This window comes from Electrophorus electricus, chromosome 2 (assembly GCF_041902795.1).
Source record: "Electrophorus electricus isolate QZ-2024a chromosome 2, ASM4190279v1, whole genome shotgun sequence".
Taxonomy (NCBI): domain Eukaryota; kingdom Metazoa; phylum Chordata; class Actinopteri; order Gymnotiformes; family Gymnotidae; genus Electrophorus; species Electrophorus electricus.
Genome location: NC_137498.1, coordinates 21,902,501 through 21,921,827, shown reverse-complemented (window position 1 = coordinate 21,921,827; position 19,327 = coordinate 21,902,501). Strand labels below are relative to the sequence as shown.

Below are 19,327 nucleotides of genomic sequence, written 5' to 3'. Positions count from 1 at the left end.
CAGGACTAAACATCATTTTGAACTTAGTGCGGCAATTACCACACGAATGTCGTCTTTCAACGCATGCAAGACCCAAACATGTGAACGCCCTGTTGTAGATATCATCAGACACACACGAACTCAAGCTGATGTTATTTGTTGGTGTACAGTACTATAAAGGCACAAGAACGGATCCAGCTAAACTTCATAATCGACAAGACACTTCACATGCCGTCTTTCAGTTAGGTTATAGCTCCTGCTGTGGTAGAAACAAACAAAAGATAACGGGGCGTTGGCGCCATCAGGCCGTGATAGCTGGCACCACCTTCTGTCAGTTACAGGCGGATCTTTTCACATTCACGCCAAACTTCACATCATTTCTGGAGAAAAAAAAACAACACAGCTCTCTGAAAAACACGTTTGCCGTTTCTAGTTGATGAAACCGACGGGGCACTATTCGGCACTGTGTAATATTTGTTCCCCATCTAGCTTTCATTCTTTACATTTAAAGTCAAATGTGTCATTAGGAGCTTGTAAAAACGAAGAAAATATTTAATGAGAATTAATGAGATTTTAAAGAATACCAGCAAATCTGACATCATTCAGGGAGCCAGCACAACCATAACATATATTATGTCAAAGATCTTTTTAATGGTCCCAAATATACCCACTAACTAATAGTACACTCATGTAAAAGAAAAATTAAGATATGACAAAAAGAAAAAAAAAATTCAATCACATCTAGAGTTCCACTCAATCTTTAATCAAGACGGGCTTACAAATTTTCCCAAAAAATCTGCAGTTTCAAAGGGCAAAAAAAAAGGGGGGTAAAACTCTCTCTTCCCCCTAATGAGGTTTTAAAAACCTGTTCAAGTGCGATTGAAAACGTCCTGAACATTTAAAGGCAGGTCTCTGTCATTTTTTTTTTTAAAAAAGGGAGAGGAAGAGAAGAACAGAACAGGGGGGGGGGGGGAAATGAAGAAGAAACCGCTGGCTTTGAGAGAGGAAGAACTTCTGCAGAGCCACGAGGACAACAGTGACAACCCAGACAGCTCTGCCCCCTTAGTTTCCTGTCAAGCTCTAGAAACAAAACAAAAACATTTCAACAACAACAACAACAACAACAACAAAAAAAAAGAACAAACGTATGGGGGAGGCAGAAAAAAAAGGGGCAGAGGAAGGAGAGAAAGAAATGGAGATGGAGTCAGCGAAGGCGAGTGGTGGTTCAGGATTGGCTGGCCCGTTTGGGTCATGTGACGTCCTTCCCTGAGAGGGGGGGCAGTGTGTCCTGGTCCGAGCCTGGGGCGCTCTGTGGCTGAGACTGGTGCCTGTCTCAGTGAGTGTGTGTATGCGTGTGCACACACACACACGTCTGTCCATGTGGATGTATGGGTGTGCAGATGTGTGTGTGTGTGTGTGTGTGTGTGTGTGTGTGTGTGTGTGTGTGTGTAAGAGGTCTTTTACCCCCCCAGTACTTTTAGCTTCGTTGAAATAATTTTTTATTAAATCCTTTTAATTATTTGTCCAAAACCACTGTTTTATCTCCCTGTCTTCGCTCTCGTTCTGCTTAAAAGTCTTTCTCTGTCTCCGATTGGCACTTGGAACTCTCTGCATGGAGATGTTCTCCTTTTTTTGTTCCGAGACCGATTCTTGCCTCTCTTGCTCTCCCTTTCTAGGTTTCTCACGAGGCACCCCTTAGACTCCGGCAGGGGGGAGGGGCGTTTGGGGGGGCAGCATTCGTTCTTTTTATCCATTCATTCGTTTATTCATTCATATTGTTTTAGTTTTGAGTTCAAGGCTGAGCGCTGAATTAAGTCTGTGGGTAAGGCTCCCTCTGGGCTCGGCCATGCCAATTACGCAGGGAGTGCTTTAAGAGCTCAGCTTCGACTTCTTGGACAGTGGTGGACTTCCCTCTTTACTGTCCGAATCCTCCTCATCTTCATCCTCCTCATCGTCGTCCGGGTAGTCCACCAAACCCACCAACCCGCTCTGCGGCAGAAAACAAAAAGTTCAGCAAAACTGCAAAAATCTTCTAGCAAAGTGTACTTTCAGACTCACTGCGAATTCCCCTTGAGCTTTCCCTAAACTAATTCACTTTCCATCCCCTGAGCAGAGAACAACACTCCTATTCTTGCTTAATGCTTCGTGTGTGTGTGTGTGTGTGTGTGTGTGTGTGTGTGTGTGTGTGTGTGTGTGATATGTGTGGACATTTGTACTGTGTATGCATAAATAACAGGGACAGGTCATCTAGGTGAGCTGGTGATTCACCTTAGTGGTGACAGCTGCCGTGGGTGGTGAGCTCCGGGTGCCAGAGCCAGGGGAGCCAGGGGACCCTGGAGAACCGGGGTGCAGGGAGGCGGTGGGGGGCGACGACAGGCTGGGCTTGGGCGAACTGGAAAATGACAGCTTAAAGCTGGGGCTCTGTCGGCCTGACAGGCTGGACTTGCCCGACAAGACCTCTTTCTCCTCGGACTCTTTCACTGAGAGAGAGAGCGAGAGAGAGAGAGAGTACGCGCTAGTGTGTGGCAGTGAGATCATTTAAAAAGCAGATTTATGAGTTAGTTTGTGAGCCAAAGTATCGAATGACTCAAGCTGCATTAGTGCTGCCTGACTTTAAAGCCTCTTTAACTGCACGTAACGAGGCCGTGAATAACACTGATATCAATTTATCCTGTCTGTGGTTAGAACACAAGCTCATCATCATCTCCTTATAGTCTGAAGCAGCTGTTTCCAGTGCACTAATGAGAGCAGCCTCCTACATTTCTTTCTCTCCATGAATTTGCTGATGGGGTCCATCAGGTCCTCGTCATTCTTCATCTTGTCTGAGGGGGGCACCACTGCCTCGCCATCTTCAAGGTCTTCTTCATCCGTGTTGAACCACATCTCCTCCTCATCCTCCAATGTCCGTGCATCCCGCCGGAAACGGTGGTTCCGTAGAATTGATCTCATACTGATTACACACACACACACACACACACACACACCATAAAATAAAAGAGTTCCCACATCTTGTTTGTACACAATATCTGTCTATTAAGGCTGGATAGGTTTTACCCATGTACTAAAATAAAGTGATTATTGTTGATATATATGACTAATCCAAAACGAATCCGTCATGTCACAGGTTGAAAAAGTAAAAATCATAGAGCAAATTACCTTCCGAACTACGGAAGGTACATTTCTACTGAACCTTACAGGCATTACATGCCATTTTTAGTTTCTGAAACACCAGGTGTGTATTTGTCATAATGAAGTGTAAACCACCAGAGACCCTTTTCAATCTTGCCAATCTAACCAGGCCTGCTGCAAGCTGCACCAGTTTAGGTCGACGTAGAGGTAAAATAAAGTACTCTCACATTAGCCTTAAAATAATTTTGTTTTAAGAAAAGAAGCTAGTATTGGCATTCATATCTATTCTGTGGTAATTTGTGAAAATTGCAGCTATTACTTATACCATATGAAGCTGCCAGAAAAATGACATAATCCAAATTATATTGCCTCTCCAGGAAAATCAAGTCAGGGATAATATTCACAAAATATAGGAGTTATGATCAAGGATCTGTTCCTGTTCCTAAATACATCAGTAATTAAGAGAGGAACCTAAGCCAAGATCAGCCCCATTATTCCTGGAGAAAGTTTAGAGGGGACAGACCTGTCAAGTTTGGGGTTGTCCTGACGCTCCCTCTGCTGCTCATAGCGCAGCTTCAGACCCTTAAAGGTCTGCACATAGTCCACGTCTTCCAGGGCTTTCCAGTAGTTCTCTATGATATGAGCCGTCAAGGACTTCACATCCTCCTGCATGCGCACACACACACACACACACACACACACACACAGAAAGAAAGAAAGAAAGGGGGGGGGGGTGTCATTCATGCACACTGCCATTAAGGGAGCATCTCTTTTCCCTTGTCTTTCTTTTCCAAATCTGCTGCAGTGGTGAAGCTATCAATTATTTTCATTTATTTAACAGCTCTACTCTGTTAGCATTTTCATGCAAACAGTCATGGAATTGTTTAGTAAATAAGTAATAAACTAGGGCAGAAGTAGCTCAGTGTTTAAGGCGCTTGACTTGTAACTGGAAGGTTGCTGGTTCAAAATCCACCACTGCCACTTTTGGGCCCCTGAGCTAGGCCCTTAACCCTCAATTTCTCAATTTGTACTCAGCCATAATTGTAAGTCGCAAAAAAGTGCCAGCTAAATGCCATAAATGTAAATGTAATAATAGCATGCTCAGAAACAGATATAATAATATTATATCTTACACAAAAATGAAACTAGTCTAAGTGTTGGTCATACAAATGACATATATGGGAATCAAATGAGTCACAGAAAACAGCTCAAAATCTTTACATTTCAGACTGAAGCCATTAGAAAATAAATCTGCTTTACTGTCCTATGAGCCTTGAGTTATGTCTGAAAGGTTGTAAGCAAAAAACTGACAGTTCTGGAGAAGACAGTGAAGGTTAGTGCTGGTCAGCGACAAACAGACCACAGACGTTGACTCACCACGCGCACGTATTCAAACATCTCTATTATGGCCGAATTGATGAGATTGTAGCGTGAGCCATTGTTGAGGAACGCCTTCACCACTGGCTCAAACAGGAAGTTCCTCATGATGTAGCGGTTATAGAACTCATCCTTCAACCCAACGATTTTCCTCATGAAGCGCAGGGAACCTGGTGTGAGATGGAAGTTGGCAAGATTAGCCAGGAGCTCAACACGCAGACTGCAGGTTGGTTACTTCCCACAGTTGTGTGAAGGCTTTCATTAGTTGTTGGACATGAACTAAGGGAAACACTAAACTGTGCTTTGAGGACTAAGACAAGTTGGCTCTAACCACCTACTCTACACAACATTCAGGGGTGTTTGGAAGCTAAACCTTTCTAAAAGCAATGGACATGAAGGGCGAAACTGTGCATGTGTGCACATTTATACTTGTGTGTATGTGTACGTATGCATATACAGTCATGGCCAAAAGTTTTTAGATTAGTACAAATTTTGGTTTTCACAAAGTTTGCTGCTTCAGTTTTTATGTGCATTAACTAGATTGTGAAGAGTGAATTGCAATTCCCTGCCATGAAAATTAACTTAATCAAAGATTTCTGCATTCCAGCCACTGCATTTCAGCCCTGCCACAAAATGGCCTGCAAACATAATTTCAGTGATGATCTCGTTAGCTCAGAAGAAATTGTTAACTAGGACAAGGCAGCTGATTGCCTTGCATCAAAAGGGCTTCACAGGCAAGGACATTGCTGCTTATAAGATCATCAACCATTTATCGAATCATCAAGGAGAAAGGTTTAATTGCAGTGAAGAAGGCTTTAGGGCACCCTAGAAAGCCAAGCAAGCGCCATGACCATCTCCTAAAGAGGATGCAGCTACGGGATCGGGTCACCACCAGTGCAGATCTTGCTCAGGAATGGCAGAAGGCAGGCATGAGTGCATCTGCACACACAATGAGGCGAAGGCTTTTGGAGGATGGCTCTGTGTCAAGAAGGGCAGCAAAGAAGTCACTTCTCTCCAAGAAAAACACCAAGAACAGACTGACATTCTGCAGGAAGTATAAGGATTGGACTGCAGAGGACTGGGTAAAGTTATTTTCTCTGATGAAACCCCCTTCAGACTGTTTGGGACATCTGGACAAATGATTGTCTGGAGAAGAAAAGGTGAATGCTAACATGAGTCCTCTGTAATGCCAACAGTGAGGCATCCTGAGACCATTCATGTATGGGGTTGCTTGTCATCCAAGGGAGTGGGTTTGCTCAAAATTTTGTCTAACAACACTGCCATGAACAAGGAATGATATCAAAACATCCTCCAAGAGCAACTTCTCCCAATGATCCAGGAGCAATTTGGTGGTGAACAATGCCTTTTCCAGCACGAGGGAGCACCATGTCACAAGGCAAAAGTGATAACCAAGTGGCAAGGTGAACAAAACATTGAAATGTTGGGTCCATAGCCAGAACTCCCCAGATCTCAATCGCATTGAGAACCTGTGGTCAGTCCTCAAAAAGAGGGTGGACAAACAAAAACACAGAAACTGTGATCAACTCCAAGCACTGATTAGGCAAGAATGGGTTGCCATCAGTCAAGATTCTGCCCAGAAGCTGATATTCAGTATTGCCAAGGCAAATTACAGAAGTCTTAAAAACGAAGGGTCAACAGTATAAATATTAAGTCTTCGCTTGAACTGGATGTATTTGACAAATAGTTAAAAAAAAACCTATGAAATGCTTATAATTGTACTTCACTATACCATATAAACATTTGCTGATGAGATAAAAAAAACAAAAAAACAAAAGACACACACACACACAAAACAACCTGAGGCAGTAAATTATGAAAACCAAAATGTGTGTCAGTCTCAAAACAGCTGGGAATGACTATATATATGTGTGTGTGTGTGTGTGTGCGCACGCGCATGTACATATATGAGTGTATGTATGTATATGCGCACACTCACACAGGGCTAGGAAGGCATGCCGGGAGGCAGTGAGCACCAGCACCCTTCGCAGGATGTCTTTGTTGATGATGTAGTTCTTGATGTGATAGGTGTGATGCTCCACGCAGAAGGTGAGGAGTTCCACTATCAGCGCCAACAGCTGGCACGTCTGGAAATCATCTGCAAAATCAAAGCCAAAGACACTTAGACAGAGAGGTGTGCATGTGTGGGAGGGGTGTGTGTGTGTGAGGGCACACATTTAACAGTCTGCTCAGAAGTGATTCAACACCAGTGACGTACAGAATGTTTAAAATCTGCAAGTCAACCCACACATTCCTCCCACATTCCAGCTCTCTCCCCAAACTATATTTGTCACTCAAAGAGTCATTTCTCTCGCTCACGCGTTTTCTCACTTACACACCCTTGCTCTCTCACCTTTGCTGGGTTTCTCCTCAGTGGTATTGGCCAGTAGTGGAGCTGAGAGTACATGCATGCAGTGTTTATAGAAAAAACTTAAGAACTCTGTCTTCTCTGTCTTCTGCAAGAGAGTGAGAAAGATAACAGCAATGCTATTGATGACACCTAAGACAAATGGTACTAAAGTCTGTACTCGTTTTAGACCAAAACCTTCTGCTCTGGCACATGAGAGTAACCCACCTCAAAAGTCTTTATATTGCTTCATACAAACTAGTATGAGCTTGATTAAGAGTTGTTTTTTTTCCACAAGAAGGCAAGGAACAGAAGAGAGTGCCTTTTCCAAAAACCTATGAATAGCTAGAAGAGTGTGCGTCAGTGTGTGTCTTACATTAGCAGTTGCCAGCATGTTCTCCGGGTCCACCAGGGTCCTGAGCAGTCCCATGAGCTGAACAGCTCCCCCCAGCTCAGGATCTGTGTCACAGATCATGTGTTCGATGATCAGGTTAATCAACAGGATATCCTGCACACAGAGAGAGGGAGAGGGAGAGAGAGAGACGTTAGTAGTTGCAGGCGAGTGACTTTTGGTGTTCTCTTGTTAAACGTCCGATATCCAAGTGGGGCAACGGCAGTTACTCACGTCATCATTCTGCTGAGACTCCTGCATGACAAACTCTCGCACCATGGAGGGGTTGTACTCCACCAGGTACGAGAAGATGTCGGTTGCTGCTCCACGCACCTGCACGTCGTCCATCCCCTTTACAAACAAATCAACCAAATGTTACAAGTGTTTCATCTCCGACGTAGTCCGTCCCTGTTCGATTGTTGCATTGAAATAGTGTGACCAACCACAATGTCCATGGAAAGATGATATGCAACCAACGCTAAGGCATTAGCTTGGGTATAAAAAAAAACAGAGGAAAAAGAAAACGTCTCAGTACAATATCTTTCAGCCAGGGTCACTAGCTATAAAAGTTTATTTTTAGGCTAATGTCATTGCTGAATCCTCCAATAGAAAAACAAATAATCTGAATATATGAAGTTACAGACACTAGAAGATTTGAATATGGAAATGCTGGATACCTGTGCTTTTAACGGCAAAATTACTGTAACTTCCCTGTGAGATCAATAAAGTTCCCTTCCTCAGAAGCACAGGTGTTTGCTACAGTGGTTAAGGCATTTGTCTGGCTCAGAACAAGCAAACACTCACCAGGATGACTTCGAGCGCTGGGAGGATCCCCATGTTGGAGAGCGTTTTAAAGAAGGCGTCTCGGTTCTGCGGTTGTAAAGTCTGTGAGAACGCACAAAACTCCTTCAGGAAGTTTACCTAGGTGACAAAAAGCATCAGGTCAGCAACGTAGTAGTGGTAAGCATCAGTGATACAATCCCAAGATCCCTCTGTCAACTATTGATGACCTGTACCAGTTCGTGCCGCTTGTCGTCGTCCGTGGCCTCGTCAGTTAACTGTGCAAAGAGCTCAGTCAGGAACTTCTCATCGTCCTGGGAAGAGGAGAGAGAGAACACCACCAAATCCTGGGTTAATGAGGATATCGTTCCAGTGTGTCTGCAGTGGCCAAACTCAGAACTAAGCTGTCCATCTTGGCTGCGGGGAGGGAGGTTCTGTATTAAGAGATAACTGCTATACATTAAAAATATTGCATTTCTGTATGATACTGCATTCAAAATAATTACATCATTTCATTTTTATGTTCATTTCATGTACTTCTATATAATATTTATTTATGTTTTGTTTTATTTATGTTTTAATTGACACCCTCCCTTAACACAGACATTCTTATTCTTATTATTATTATTACTACTATTGTATCTCCTTTCCACTAAATTCAGTTTACATTACAGCAGTACAGTAAGAAAAATGCTGCCATAATCACAATGTCTGCCAGTTCAACCCAGTGCACAGGTTTATGTTTTTGCATATCCATTTTAACCCATCAGGCTCTCTTTAATTTGCTGACATGCCTGCAAACCACCATTTTGCTATTGCCAATGTGCATTTACATTGAGGGTGGGGGGGAAGTGGTCTGAGAATGAACTGGTGTGACAAATAGGAGGTTCCATCCTGCTCCTTTATTTCGACAAAATAAAGGAGCAGGATGGAAAGCTCCCCAGGTTTCCATGGAAACCAGCCCCCTGTCCCTGCTGAAACATTACACATTACAAGAGCTAGTAGAAAGTACCGGGATTTCCATAACGACTTAAAATTTTTTTTTACCAGCAGCACTCACCTAATCAGACCACTAAAATCAAAATGTTTCAACTTCCTCAAAGCCACTATGTATTTTTTTATTCATGTGTACACCACCCCCCTGTTGAACGCTTCAAACTGTTGTTTAACTTGTTTCCAGCTACATATACACAGCCACACACAGCTCATGGTACAATATTAACACTGAACTGTCCATTTGCAATGCATCTCAAAGCATACAATAAAAATCATGTCAGCCAAGGCTAACACCACCAAACACAAAAACAAATTTTAAAGACATCAAATCAAAGGCTTAACCATCTTCATTCTGGGAGTGCTTCTTGTTGGCCTTAGTCTTATTTTTAAAGCAAATATATCCAGGAAGAAAATCAGGCAGAAATATAACATGTTACCCAGAAGCTAGAGTAGAATTCTAACAGGCCAGATGAGTTGTTGTTTTCAATATATCTAGGCCTCAAACAGTGGTTAGGGCCAAAATGTCAGGGTGAAACCACAGGCCGACAAAGGAAGAGCCTCTGCGTTTCAAGACAGCCGTGCATACCGATTATCTCACACATCGAGCCTGCTCAGAACTTGCTGATTAGCTGTTTGGAAACAAAGCTAAGAATGACACCACTGTTTTAAACACAAACCACTTTATCCATTACCTGCCATGACAAGAATGCACTTAAAATACCCATTTTCAGCTGTTGTACACTATGCAATTACCTCCTAAGCCTCCTTTCCACATAATACCGTATAGCTGCTAGTGAGAATTTAGCCTGAGCTACACGACACCACTGAACGAGCTCAGAACTCTTTCTGAGTAAACACATGCAGCACAGGCCAAGAGCATACAATGTTTCACAATAAGAAAATTATATACAGAAAGACTTTGTATTTTATATTTCATCATATGTGCTTAAAGAAACATGTGGGTGAGGGGTATGTGACGGAGTCATAAATGATAGTATATAATATCATCTGGGTGAACGTGAGATTAATATAAATGTACTTTACATGCTCCGTTATGCCTCTTTTCTAGACACGCTACTACTTACTGTGGTCGGCTTTATAACACCTGGTATGTGCTCCACTCTTCCTTGCACACATGTGGCCCCCCTGGCGATACTCACCTGGAGCATGCCGACGATCTCCACCTTGTTGAAGAAGATGAAGGAGTGCAGGGTGGACAGCATGTTCTCCTCAAACACGGAGGGTGTGGGCAGCACCATGTCCTGTATATACTGCACGCGGTACGTCTGGTGGATCTTCTGTCTCAGCTCGGGGTCCGTGATTGGGATGACCTCCTTGAACCGTGCGGTGGTGGTGAGGAATTCGCGGTGACGCCGTGGCTGCGGTAGCGCCGGGTCAAACTCCAGGCAGCCAATCACGTCCATGATGCACTCCTCAGAAAACATGACCTCAAAGAGCGCCGTACGGTTCAACAGGAAGACGCCCTTGACAATGTCGTACAGGTGGTGCAGGCCCTCACGATTCTCCAGGTCCTCGCACACACGGAACAGCTCCAGCAGCTTGCGGATGTAGCCCTCATTCTCCAGCGCTAGCGCCAGCTTCTCACGGCGCAGCGGCGATGGCAGCGATGAAGCTACCAGCTCCGCCATCTCCTCCAGGCGTGACAGCTCGCACGGCGGCAGCTCCAGGCCTGGCGAGGACATGTCTTCAAAGCGCTCTTCCTCCGACTCATCAATCAGCTCCTGGGTGATGTCCACCGACGGGTCCTTGCCTTGAACCTGGGAACACAGACATAAAAAACCAACGGCATGAGGTCCTTGCCTGGTCCAATCACTGTTCCAAAATGACAAGCACTCAAAACAAAATTTAAACATGCGAAGAGTAGCAGAAGCCATTTACTGTGCTCAAAATGAATTGGTATATTTATGTTTAAAAAAAAAAAAAAGAAGAAGAAGAGGAATGAAAAAAATCCAGATGTCATCAAATCACCTGACATATTTTCTCCCAGATCTCATCACAGCCAGCTTTCTCTTGAAAACTGAGGGCTAAGTCATAGTTTTCAGCTTCAGACCAGACAATTAGTGTGTCCTTAGAGAGGAGGGAGACAAAAGGCACATTAAGTTTCAACAGATAAAGCCCACAGATCAATCCACTGTTCAGGGTCCTAGCCATCCAAGGACTGCATTCAGGCTCTACAGTGAGTTATTCCTGCCCGCCAGGAGCTGTGGTGTACATTTTAAACCATATAGAATATACACATACACTGTTTGTCTTATTAGGCTTTTGATCTAGTGTGTTTAAATGAGACCCGAGGTTAAATTCAACTGACATAAAATGGATTATACAGGAGTACTAGGGAGTGTTTAAGGGGGAATTCTAACTAATCAAGGTGTAAAACTCACCTGCTGTTTTTGATAGGCTGTGTTAGGATTGATTTTTGACTCCAGTAACAGAGACCCTGTGAGAAAAAGATGAGTGTTTTACTTTCCCTCAACCTGACAAGTGTGTATTGTAACCTAGACCGCGATGTTAACTCACCATCACTTTCAGCGCGCACCAAGAGAGACATGCCTTTTAGTCTCTCCACGTAGCCGGATGATACGTGCCCTGTTCCCCGGTCATCCCACTGACGGTCTTCATTAAGAGTGTAGACCTTCACTCGTCGCCGAGTGTCAGTCATCCTTGCAAGTAACTCTTACTCCCGGGGTTTTGCCCTTGATGCACTAATGCTAGGTAAACGTCTTTCACGTAGTAAGACTCCTCGGAATCTGGTTGGTAAATATGTTAAACTATCCACTGAACGAATCCGTCAAAATGTGACATTTACAGGTTACCTGTTGGAAAGCTAGACGTCTCGCGTTAATGCAATGGTCCGGCCAGTAGCATAAGCTAGCTATTTGTTGACACTATCCACAACATACTATTTCAGTTTTACTGAGACGTAAACAATTAGCTATCATAGCAATACAGTCAAAAGGTCCGTCTAACTGTGTATGTCCGTGCAATTAAGAATTTGTGTCAAACGCTGAGCTACAGCTTACAGCAGAAAAACAATTCTGGGTGCCCTCTCACCTCAGTTAGCTGCTATTACCAATTCAGCCAAGTACTATTAGCTAGCTAGCTAACCTAGCTCTCCTAGCAAGTCAGCTAGCAGGCTATCTGCTTGCGTTGTACATTATGACAATTTATGTCTAACCCAGTGTAGAAAATTCAAAAACGGTACCAATACCTTTATTGCCCCATTATATAAGCGCTCTGTTTATGAAATTGTGAACAAATCCGTATACACAGAATATTTTCATTATAGGCTAGCTAGCTTGCAGCCTAGCAGCAAGCTATATTTTGTCCAAGTGTTCCGCCATGTTCTGGCTGAGGGCCGTGGAAGGACCAGCCTCTCCTCACACACAGATGGACATTTCAAAATGTATCTGTTCGAATTTGCGAACTCGTCAAACTTTCCGGTACAGCAAATGTCTTATGCGATCACTGAGCACCATCAAACCAGAACGTCTAACGAGAGTAATTATTAGCCCCACTGTAAGTATTCGGCCATCTTGGGTCCCCTCAGAAAGCATGTACGGGGTTTCCGTCGCTGCAACAACAGGGCAGCCCGCCACAATTTAAAGGTACAGTACACGGAAACGAATGTAGACGCTTTAGAAGCTTCATCAACAGAAAAAGTGAAAACGCGACATATCCATCTGCGTTACCGTCAGGACCTGAAATGACTTGCTTTGCTGCAGTAAACCAGTAAGCCCCAACCCAAATGACACTTGTGTGTATGACGTCCTATTGCATCTTATAAATAAAAACTAACTTAAATGCATAATACATTTTAGTTAACCATTTTATTGTACTAAAAAATTCACAGAACCGCTTAAACACAGGCATTAGCCAACATATTGTATTGTAAAAGAAATGTAAAAGAAAGTTTCTCCACCACTTAAAAATGCAAAATGATCAAGTCTTAATACCACATCCGAAATTAATCTTTCAAACAGATGCTTCCTTTTCACACAAATAGAAACATTTCAGCAATATGACAAATCTGAAAGAAACCACAAAATACTACCCAATGATACATGCTTATCTGATTTAATGGAGGCAAAGGTAGTCAAGGAGGTCTTAAGTAATTAAATATTTTGCTGAGAGTATTCATAGTTGCCTGTGTGCTGCATTCTATTGCAATCAGAACCTGGGGGAAATTTTGTGTACCACTCTTACTGCTTTGTGGTAGTTTCCTGAGTATTCACTCTTGGTGCAAACGAGGAAGTAAAACTCACTTTTGTTTACTTAAATGCTCAAAAAATGAGTTTAAGATATTATACTGACAGCTTAGCAGAACCTCTTTCCAGTGTAAGCTACTGGAGAATCACAGAAAATGAAGGTATACAAATTTAAATTATGAGATGGGCCCAAAGGGATGGGGCCCAAACATTCTTCTAAGCTTACCCACCTGCTCAGTAGATTAACCTAATTAAGTCTCACTGCAAATCCCCAATGAGGGGCCTTAGAAAGTATCCTGATGTTAAATCCATTTTGGATGGCTGAGTACACAAATGAGTGGAATCATCATGTGACCTAAATATACTGGGGGCCTGGTTTCTCAACAGCTTCATAGTAAAGATCAACACAACATGGCAGAGAAAGTTAAACTTGAACACTCTCTGCTACAGTTAAAAAGATCTTAACCCTACGATGCTTTTGGGAAACCCATTATGGGTTAATATTGCCCAATGATGCAGTGTCGATCTGATCAAGTTAACAAATGACAGAAGAATCACCGCAGCCCACAAGATTCTTCCATTCATCCTCTATTTCCCAGCCTGCTGGGCCTGGCGTCGCAACAGAACATAGATCTTCTCTTTGATCCAGTCTTTGTTGTAGGGCTGGTAGGTCTGTGTGTCAGCCCGGTACCTATTCATATCACCAAAAAGAAGTTCACGTTTACAAATCTCCTGCAAACCTTTTCCTTGTATTATCATTCCACTGTTAATTTAACTTAAATAAAACTTAACTAATTATTAAAATCATGCATAAATGGCACTGATGGTGTGGTAATGTGCCTTTACTTTAATTCTCCTTAGTATTCCTGGCTTGCTTAAGCAAAAGCACAGTTTTTCCCAGGACACCTACACCAGACAGCTGAGGTCAGCCAGGTCATCCACAAAATCAAATAGCTGGCTGATGTCATAAGTGATAGAGGGACTGTTGGGATTCATTCTTTTCAGATGCTCCTCATACATTTTACACACCCCTAGTAATAAGAGAGGAAGACATTGTTAAGGTTTATTATGCTGGCTAGCAAATCACTTGGTCTATTAAAGACAAATGTAAATTAATGTGACAAAGAGCTCACCCTCCATGCATTCATTTACAGACTCATAATCAGCATATGTTCTTCCTTCTGGCCTTTTTGTTGGTTGAACTAGGAGAATTGTATGAGACTAAAACATAAAGAGAGGTAGCCATAACAAAGACACACGCGTACCTATTGATGTTTTCTTGGACGCACATCGAAAATATTTGAGGCCACGCTTACCGAAGTGTACAAATGAAACAATAATCGCTAGCTAACATCCATTATATCCTTATTAGGAATACAGTGGCTTTATAAAAACCTTTATATAATATTAAAAATATTAAACCTTTAAGGTTACGAAGTTTGCAATCAAACTATTAACTAGCTAGGTTAGCTAAGCTAGGAAACTACAATATCGTATTGATCAGATGACAGGTAAAACAGTCAACTAAGGGTGCGACCAATTTCAGCAGGATATCACACAGGACGTTACCATTTGTAATGACCTTAAACGTTTTATGTTTGGAGTAGGTTAGCTAGCTAGCCAATATTTTGCTATCTAACAGCTAGTATTACTTATGGAATCGAGGAGGCTAAGGTACCATGTTAGCTAGCCAGATAGGTAGTTACCTGACGTTACTCATACACCTAGGTATACACTAACCACATAGTTTTAAATTTAATACGTTTTAAATAAGCATATCAAATACGTACCATGCTTGGGCCTTATATAAAACTAGCAAGCGAGCAAACTTTAGAGTGCCTCTAGCGATTGGAGCGGTTCTCGAACTGCAACAAAAATGAATGGCTTTCTGCAACAAAAGTCGATTTCCTCCCTCCATTTTCAAGATAAAAGTCAGGTATCGGGAGGACAAAAAGTCAGGTATCGGGAGGACACCTTTTGCATAGAGTTAAAGAGTCCCCAAAGGTTAAAGGACAGTGGTTAAAATGTAATGACATTGTATTTGCTCGCAAAAAAAAAAAAAAAAGACGAGCATTCCCTCGCAAATCTTTTGCGTTTGCTTGCAAACTTTGCTTAAATGAAGCCACTTACACTGTCTAGGCTAAAGTAATCCTTCCTTTTATAAACTATTATGAGTGTCAGCAAACCTTTAATTTCCCCCTCAATAATAACACAATCTTGTTTGATTATATATCAAACCAAGAGCAAAGTAAAATGCAATGATACCCAAGATATATATTTCTTATCAAGAAAAGTCAAAATCAATTGTAGTCGTTGGCGTAATTTACTGTGGGTGCGCACCCCTTTTTAAAATGGCTAATTTCGAGATCCTAATGAACAAGCCGGAGATGACAGTGACAAGGAAAAACTCTTAATGGAATTAAGGAAAACACCTCGGTAGGACTAAAATAAAAGCGAACCCCTCTACTGGGCGCACCAGCTAGAAAATATTTTTGATTCCTTTGCAAGCTGGTCTTGCTTCATTTGTTTAATAATTCGAGTAATAATGTGTTTGTTTAACAAATAAATTTAAACGTATTATGTTTCTAATGACAGAATAAGAAAACGTTCGTGATCTTATTTTGTCACACGATGCCGGCACCACTGACATTTGGTGAAACAAAAATCATTTTTAAATAAAATAATATAGAAAACAATTGTACTACAAATATATTTTAAACCATAGTGCTTATTATTGCACTCATCAACGCCGACAGGCTTGACAAACACGACCATAAAACCTTTCCAGAACCTGATCTTTTTTTCTATGAACATGTATGCTGGAGAACTTGATTTCTTAAAAGGGACGCGAACTTGTGGGACAGCTGTCATGAATGCAGCAACTGGTCCGCATTCTTGCCCCCGGCACATTTCAAAGCAAAGTTATCCCCACGAATGTAATTTTATAGCGCTTTTTACAAAATATGTTGTCGCAGTGAAGTTTAGCAATTGTTTGGGTCCAGATCCCTAAAGGGAAAGCCAGAAGCACAACACAAACCATTTCTATGGTAATGCTTTTCTGCGAAAGAATGCAAAACATTTGCGAGGGAATGGGGCCTTTCTTTTTTAAAACACAGCCCCTTAGAGGCTCTGTATGAAAGTCATTTTAACGTTAGCTATTTTGTTGTGTCCTGGTTTTTAGTAATGAATAACGTTTTAATTATATTCAAGAAAACAGTATTTGATCTATATCCAGATATTACAAAAATTACACAAAACAGCAACAATCAGCAGTTTTGTTTCTTGGGGTAATTTAATCTTACATGGTTGACAGCACATAGATTCCAGACAAAGGAAAATGATTTTGCACTATATATTATATTATGCTGCATTTATATATTTGTATATCATAAGATCATATTTAATTCTGTATTATACTGCATCTGATAGGCTCTCACTCTGTGGTCCACTGTGGTTTGCTGACAGTTCCCTGTAGGCGGGACTTCTGACAGCATGCTCACATGTCTGTTTGTACTCTTCCACAGGGATGAAATTCTTGCTGTTGCCCTAGCAGCCACCATACCAAAACTACATGCAAATGCTGGTGGAGGAGTCAAAGTAGAATTGGGACATCCACTCATAGCAGGTGCCCGCATCCCATGGCAACAAGCAGACACCAGGATGAGCAGTGGTGTCGTCTTGACAATATGGGAAAGAGGGAGGGACCTCAAAAACTGGGGAGGATAACCAAATCATGACAAGATACATGGAATAGATCAAGGAGAAGAGATGGAGAAGTGGAGGAGGTACAGAAGAGCGTCCTATCCCGTGGTTGAACTCTGGACACCCTGCCCTCCTGTAACCCTGGGCAGGATTTACACCATCCAGACAGCAGCTGTACCTGCCAGCAACACACACAACAATACAGGAAGTGTGGATGTGAATAGGCCATAGACAATAAGGCTAGATACGCTGTCACAGACCTATTAGGCTAATGCAGATGATGCACCTGCTTAGAGTGCACTCACAAATATTTAAAAAGAAATTAGAAAATTAGTTAAAAATAGATGGGCACTCATTAAATTAACAAACATGTATTATGGTTGGGACAGTGGCATGTTATTATGACTGTGAATGCAGGAATGTATGTGTGGTGTGAATGTTGAGACCTGCTTCTAACGCAGACTTCCCCATCACAGCTCTTGCGTCTCGGCCCTAAAGCAGAGTTGCTGCCATTTGGACAGCAGCCATAGCATGACTGGGCACATTGTGGACCAATGACAGAGTTGTAGGATTTGTATGGTTTGTGAACTAACCAATGAAGATGCAGGAATCAGAAGATCCCACACACACACACCACTTGAAATATATCCCAGTGGCTTATTTCTGCTTTAAACGCTTTTTTTTTAGCCAGCACTGCTGTAGCATGAAATCTTTGTATGGTAAAAATGATGTCCCTTTTTAAAATGTATGGGACCAGTCTCATGTTTATGTTTCACCACATTTTTTATTTTAATGTCGATGCTCACCTGATGGTTCACCATGACCATAAGGTACAAATCCTCGCAGAGAGCTCTCGTGATCCCTAGGGTCCTGGACGCTGGGCACCACTACGGGAAAAGACACACACGCACTCAGCCACACACCCTCAGATACCCATTCAGTTGCTGCCCATGCTTGCCTGGTACTCCTTGCAATAGAGGGCAGTGCAAGATGTTTCCCGCACTCACTCTGAGCTCCGGGACACGGCTGGGTATTGCAGCTCACCGCAGTGTGCGGCTTGGTGTGCTCTGAGCAGCGTTCGCCTTCATAAGGGTTCTGGTCCTGGTCCATGCACACAACTTGGCACACCTGTGTGCCAGTTCCACAGCTACAAGTGTACTTAGAGGCCAAAACAAGGTTTAGGTGAGCTCAGATCCATTATGAAAACCCCAATGGGTTTAACATTGCCGTAACTGGGGGAGCAAAGGGGTGGGGCTAAGTGTAAGAGGTAGTCCCTCTTGTCTTACCAGGGTCCAGTCGTTGGTATGGATGTGTAAGACCAGCTGGTAGGCAGGTCTCCAGCACATCCGGGTGTTGACGGGGCATGCCAGGCTGCTGCAGTGGTGATCAGGGAGGTGCCCCCCCCCCCCGTCTGCCAATGCATACCACCTCCCACTCCTGCTGGCCCTCCCCACATGTCACCCAGCACTGGGGACCACAGAGAGAACACCACCATCACAACTGCAAGCCCTGCTGACATGAGCTCAGGGGTTCCCCAGCTGGTGGTGATTTCCCACTGGGAATATGCATTAGTCCACAAGGCTCTCTAGTCTTTATTAGTGGTGTTCATCATAGTGTACTTGAGGGAGAAAAATGGTTTTGCTTAAATTAAAAATGTTTAAAAATCTGAAAATGCTGCTTTTATTTGGAAAGCAAGAAGCCAAACATACAGGCATAGGCATTTCGACAATCAGGTATAATAACACAGAAGTCAATCGAAACACCCCACAAAATTAGAAATACAAACACTGTGTGTGTATGTCTGTGTGTGTGTGCGCATGTGTATTCGTGTTCTAGTGCGTGCCCCTCACCGTACTATAGCTCCCCATGCTGTACTCGGTGCAGGCATGTCTATTGCAGGCTCTCTGTACAGGGTCTCTGAAGACCCTGGGTGGTGCAGTGAGAGTCGTCAACCATGCGGCCATCCAGGAGACAGCTCATGTGTCTGCGTCCCACCACCACATGCTGCTGAGCACTCCAAATAAGCACTGGACTCGTACCTGGACTCAAACACACGCACACGTAGAAACACACACACACACACACACACACACACACACACACACACACACACACACACACACACACAGAGTGATTCACTTTACAGTTACTATCTAGGTACAGCATGTCAACATAGTGACATAGAAAGAGATATTATCCAAAAACAATTCCTAAACAAAACTTGCAAGTATACATGAAGAAAAATTAAGATACACACACACACACACATACACAGCACACACACCTATAAGCATCTGCGGCATGAGCTGTTGGGGCCCTCCCTGCAGGAGGATGTGCTCGCTTAAAAGTCACTAGCCCATTGTGTTTCACCGCCTGTAGCCA

At 42.8% G+C, this 19,327-nt stretch overlaps 3 protein-coding genes across 8 annotated transcripts in view; all 3 read right to left on the bottom strand.

The window, feature by feature from the left end:
• Positions 1–608: 608 nt before the first annotated feature.
• smek1 (SMEK homolog 1, suppressor of mek1 (Dictyostelium)) lies at positions 609–12,604 on the bottom strand. 2 transcript variants are annotated; one of them, XM_027027689.3, is made up of 15 exons: positions 11,556–12,604; positions 11,420–11,475; positions 11,007–11,105; positions 10,178–10,795; positions 8,258–8,335; positions 8,046–8,162; positions 7,476–7,592; positions 7,227–7,358; positions 6,857–6,959; positions 6,443–6,601; positions 4,486–4,655; positions 3,632–3,774; positions 2,739–2,929; positions 2,248–2,459; positions 609–1,968 (listed from the first exon to the last, which is right to left on the bottom strand). In XM_027027689.3, exons 1-15 carry the CDS (start codon positions 11,695–11,697, stop codon positions 1,849–1,851), a joined length of 2,457 nt encoding a protein of 818 aa, XP_026883490.1. In that variant the 5' UTR covers positions 11,698–12,604; the 3' UTR covers positions 609–1,848. The 2 variants fall into 2 exon arrangements, with proteins under 2 accessions (XP_026883490.1, XP_081551718.1); XM_081695592.1 differs by lacking the exon at positions 11,420–11,475 and having other exon boundaries at positions 11,556–11,694.
• Positions 12,605–12,846: 242 nt separating this feature from the next.
• erh (ERH mRNA splicing and mitosis factor) lies at positions 12,847–15,124 on the bottom strand. 2 transcript variants are annotated; one of them, XM_027027683.2, is made up of 4 exons: positions 15,034–15,124; positions 14,377–14,464; positions 14,154–14,274; positions 12,847–13,934 (listed from the first exon to the last, which is right to left on the bottom strand). In XM_027027683.2, exons 1-4 carry the CDS (start codon positions 15,034–15,036, stop codon positions 13,832–13,834), a joined length of 315 nt encoding a protein of 104 aa, XP_026883484.1. In that variant the 5' UTR covers positions 15,037–15,124; the 3' UTR covers positions 12,847–13,831. The 2 variants fall into 2 exon arrangements, with proteins under 2 accessions (XP_026883484.1, XP_081551726.1); XM_081695600.1 differs by having other exon boundaries at positions 14,377–14,445; positions 15,034–15,109.
• Positions 15,125–16,539: 1,415 nt separating this feature from the next.
• Positions 16,540–19,327, bottom strand: part of paplnb (papilin b, proteoglycan-like sulfated glycoprotein) — a 5,440-nt gene continuing 2,652 nt past the window's right edge. For 2 of the 4 annotated variants that reach the window (XR_014116701.1, XM_081695597.1), the window contains exons 3-8: positions 19,230–19,327; positions 18,796–18,984; positions 18,232–18,412; positions 17,953–18,103; positions 17,752–17,832; positions 16,540–17,123 (exon numbers count right to left, since the gene is read on the bottom strand). The exon at positions 19,230–19,327 is cut by the window's right edge and continues 277 nt beyond it. Coding sequence is in view for 3 of the 4 variants with exons in the window: in XM_081695597.1 (XP_081551723.1) it covers positions 17,098–17,123; positions 17,752–17,832; positions 17,953–18,103; positions 18,232–18,291 (318 nt within the window). In the remaining variant the exon portion in view is untranslated. Of the gene's footprint in view, positions 17,124–17,186; positions 17,452–17,751; positions 17,833–17,952; positions 18,104–18,231; positions 18,413–18,795; positions 19,002–19,229 lie in introns of those variants that run through there. The other 2 variants (XM_081695599.1, XM_081695598.1) reach the window with 2 other exon arrangements.

Excerpts from the sequence above, each read along its gene's own strand:
- smek1 (XM_027027689.3), bottom strand. The coding sequence starts at position 11,697 with ATGACTGACACTCGGCGACGAGTGAAGGTCTACACTCTTAATGAAGAC. Across the intron at positions 7,593-8,045 it reads CAGCGCTCGAAGTCATCCTG|GGGATGGACGACGTGCAGGT; the intron begins GTGAGTGTTTGC and ends TTGTTTGTAAAG. Across the intron at positions 1,969-2,247 it reads CGGCAGCTGTCACCACTAAG|AGCGGGTTGGTGGGTTTGGT; the intron begins GTGAATCACCAG and ends TTTCTGCCGCAG.
- erh (XM_027027683.2), bottom strand. Across the intron at positions 14,275-14,376 it reads TGTAAATGAATGCATGGAGG|GGGTGTGTAAAATGTATGAG; the intron begins GTGAGCTCTTTG and ends TCTTATTACTAG. Across the intron at positions 13,935-14,153 it reads GCTGACCTCAGCTGTCTGGT|GTACCGGGCTGACACACAGA; the intron begins GTAGGTGTCCTG and ends TGATATGAATAG.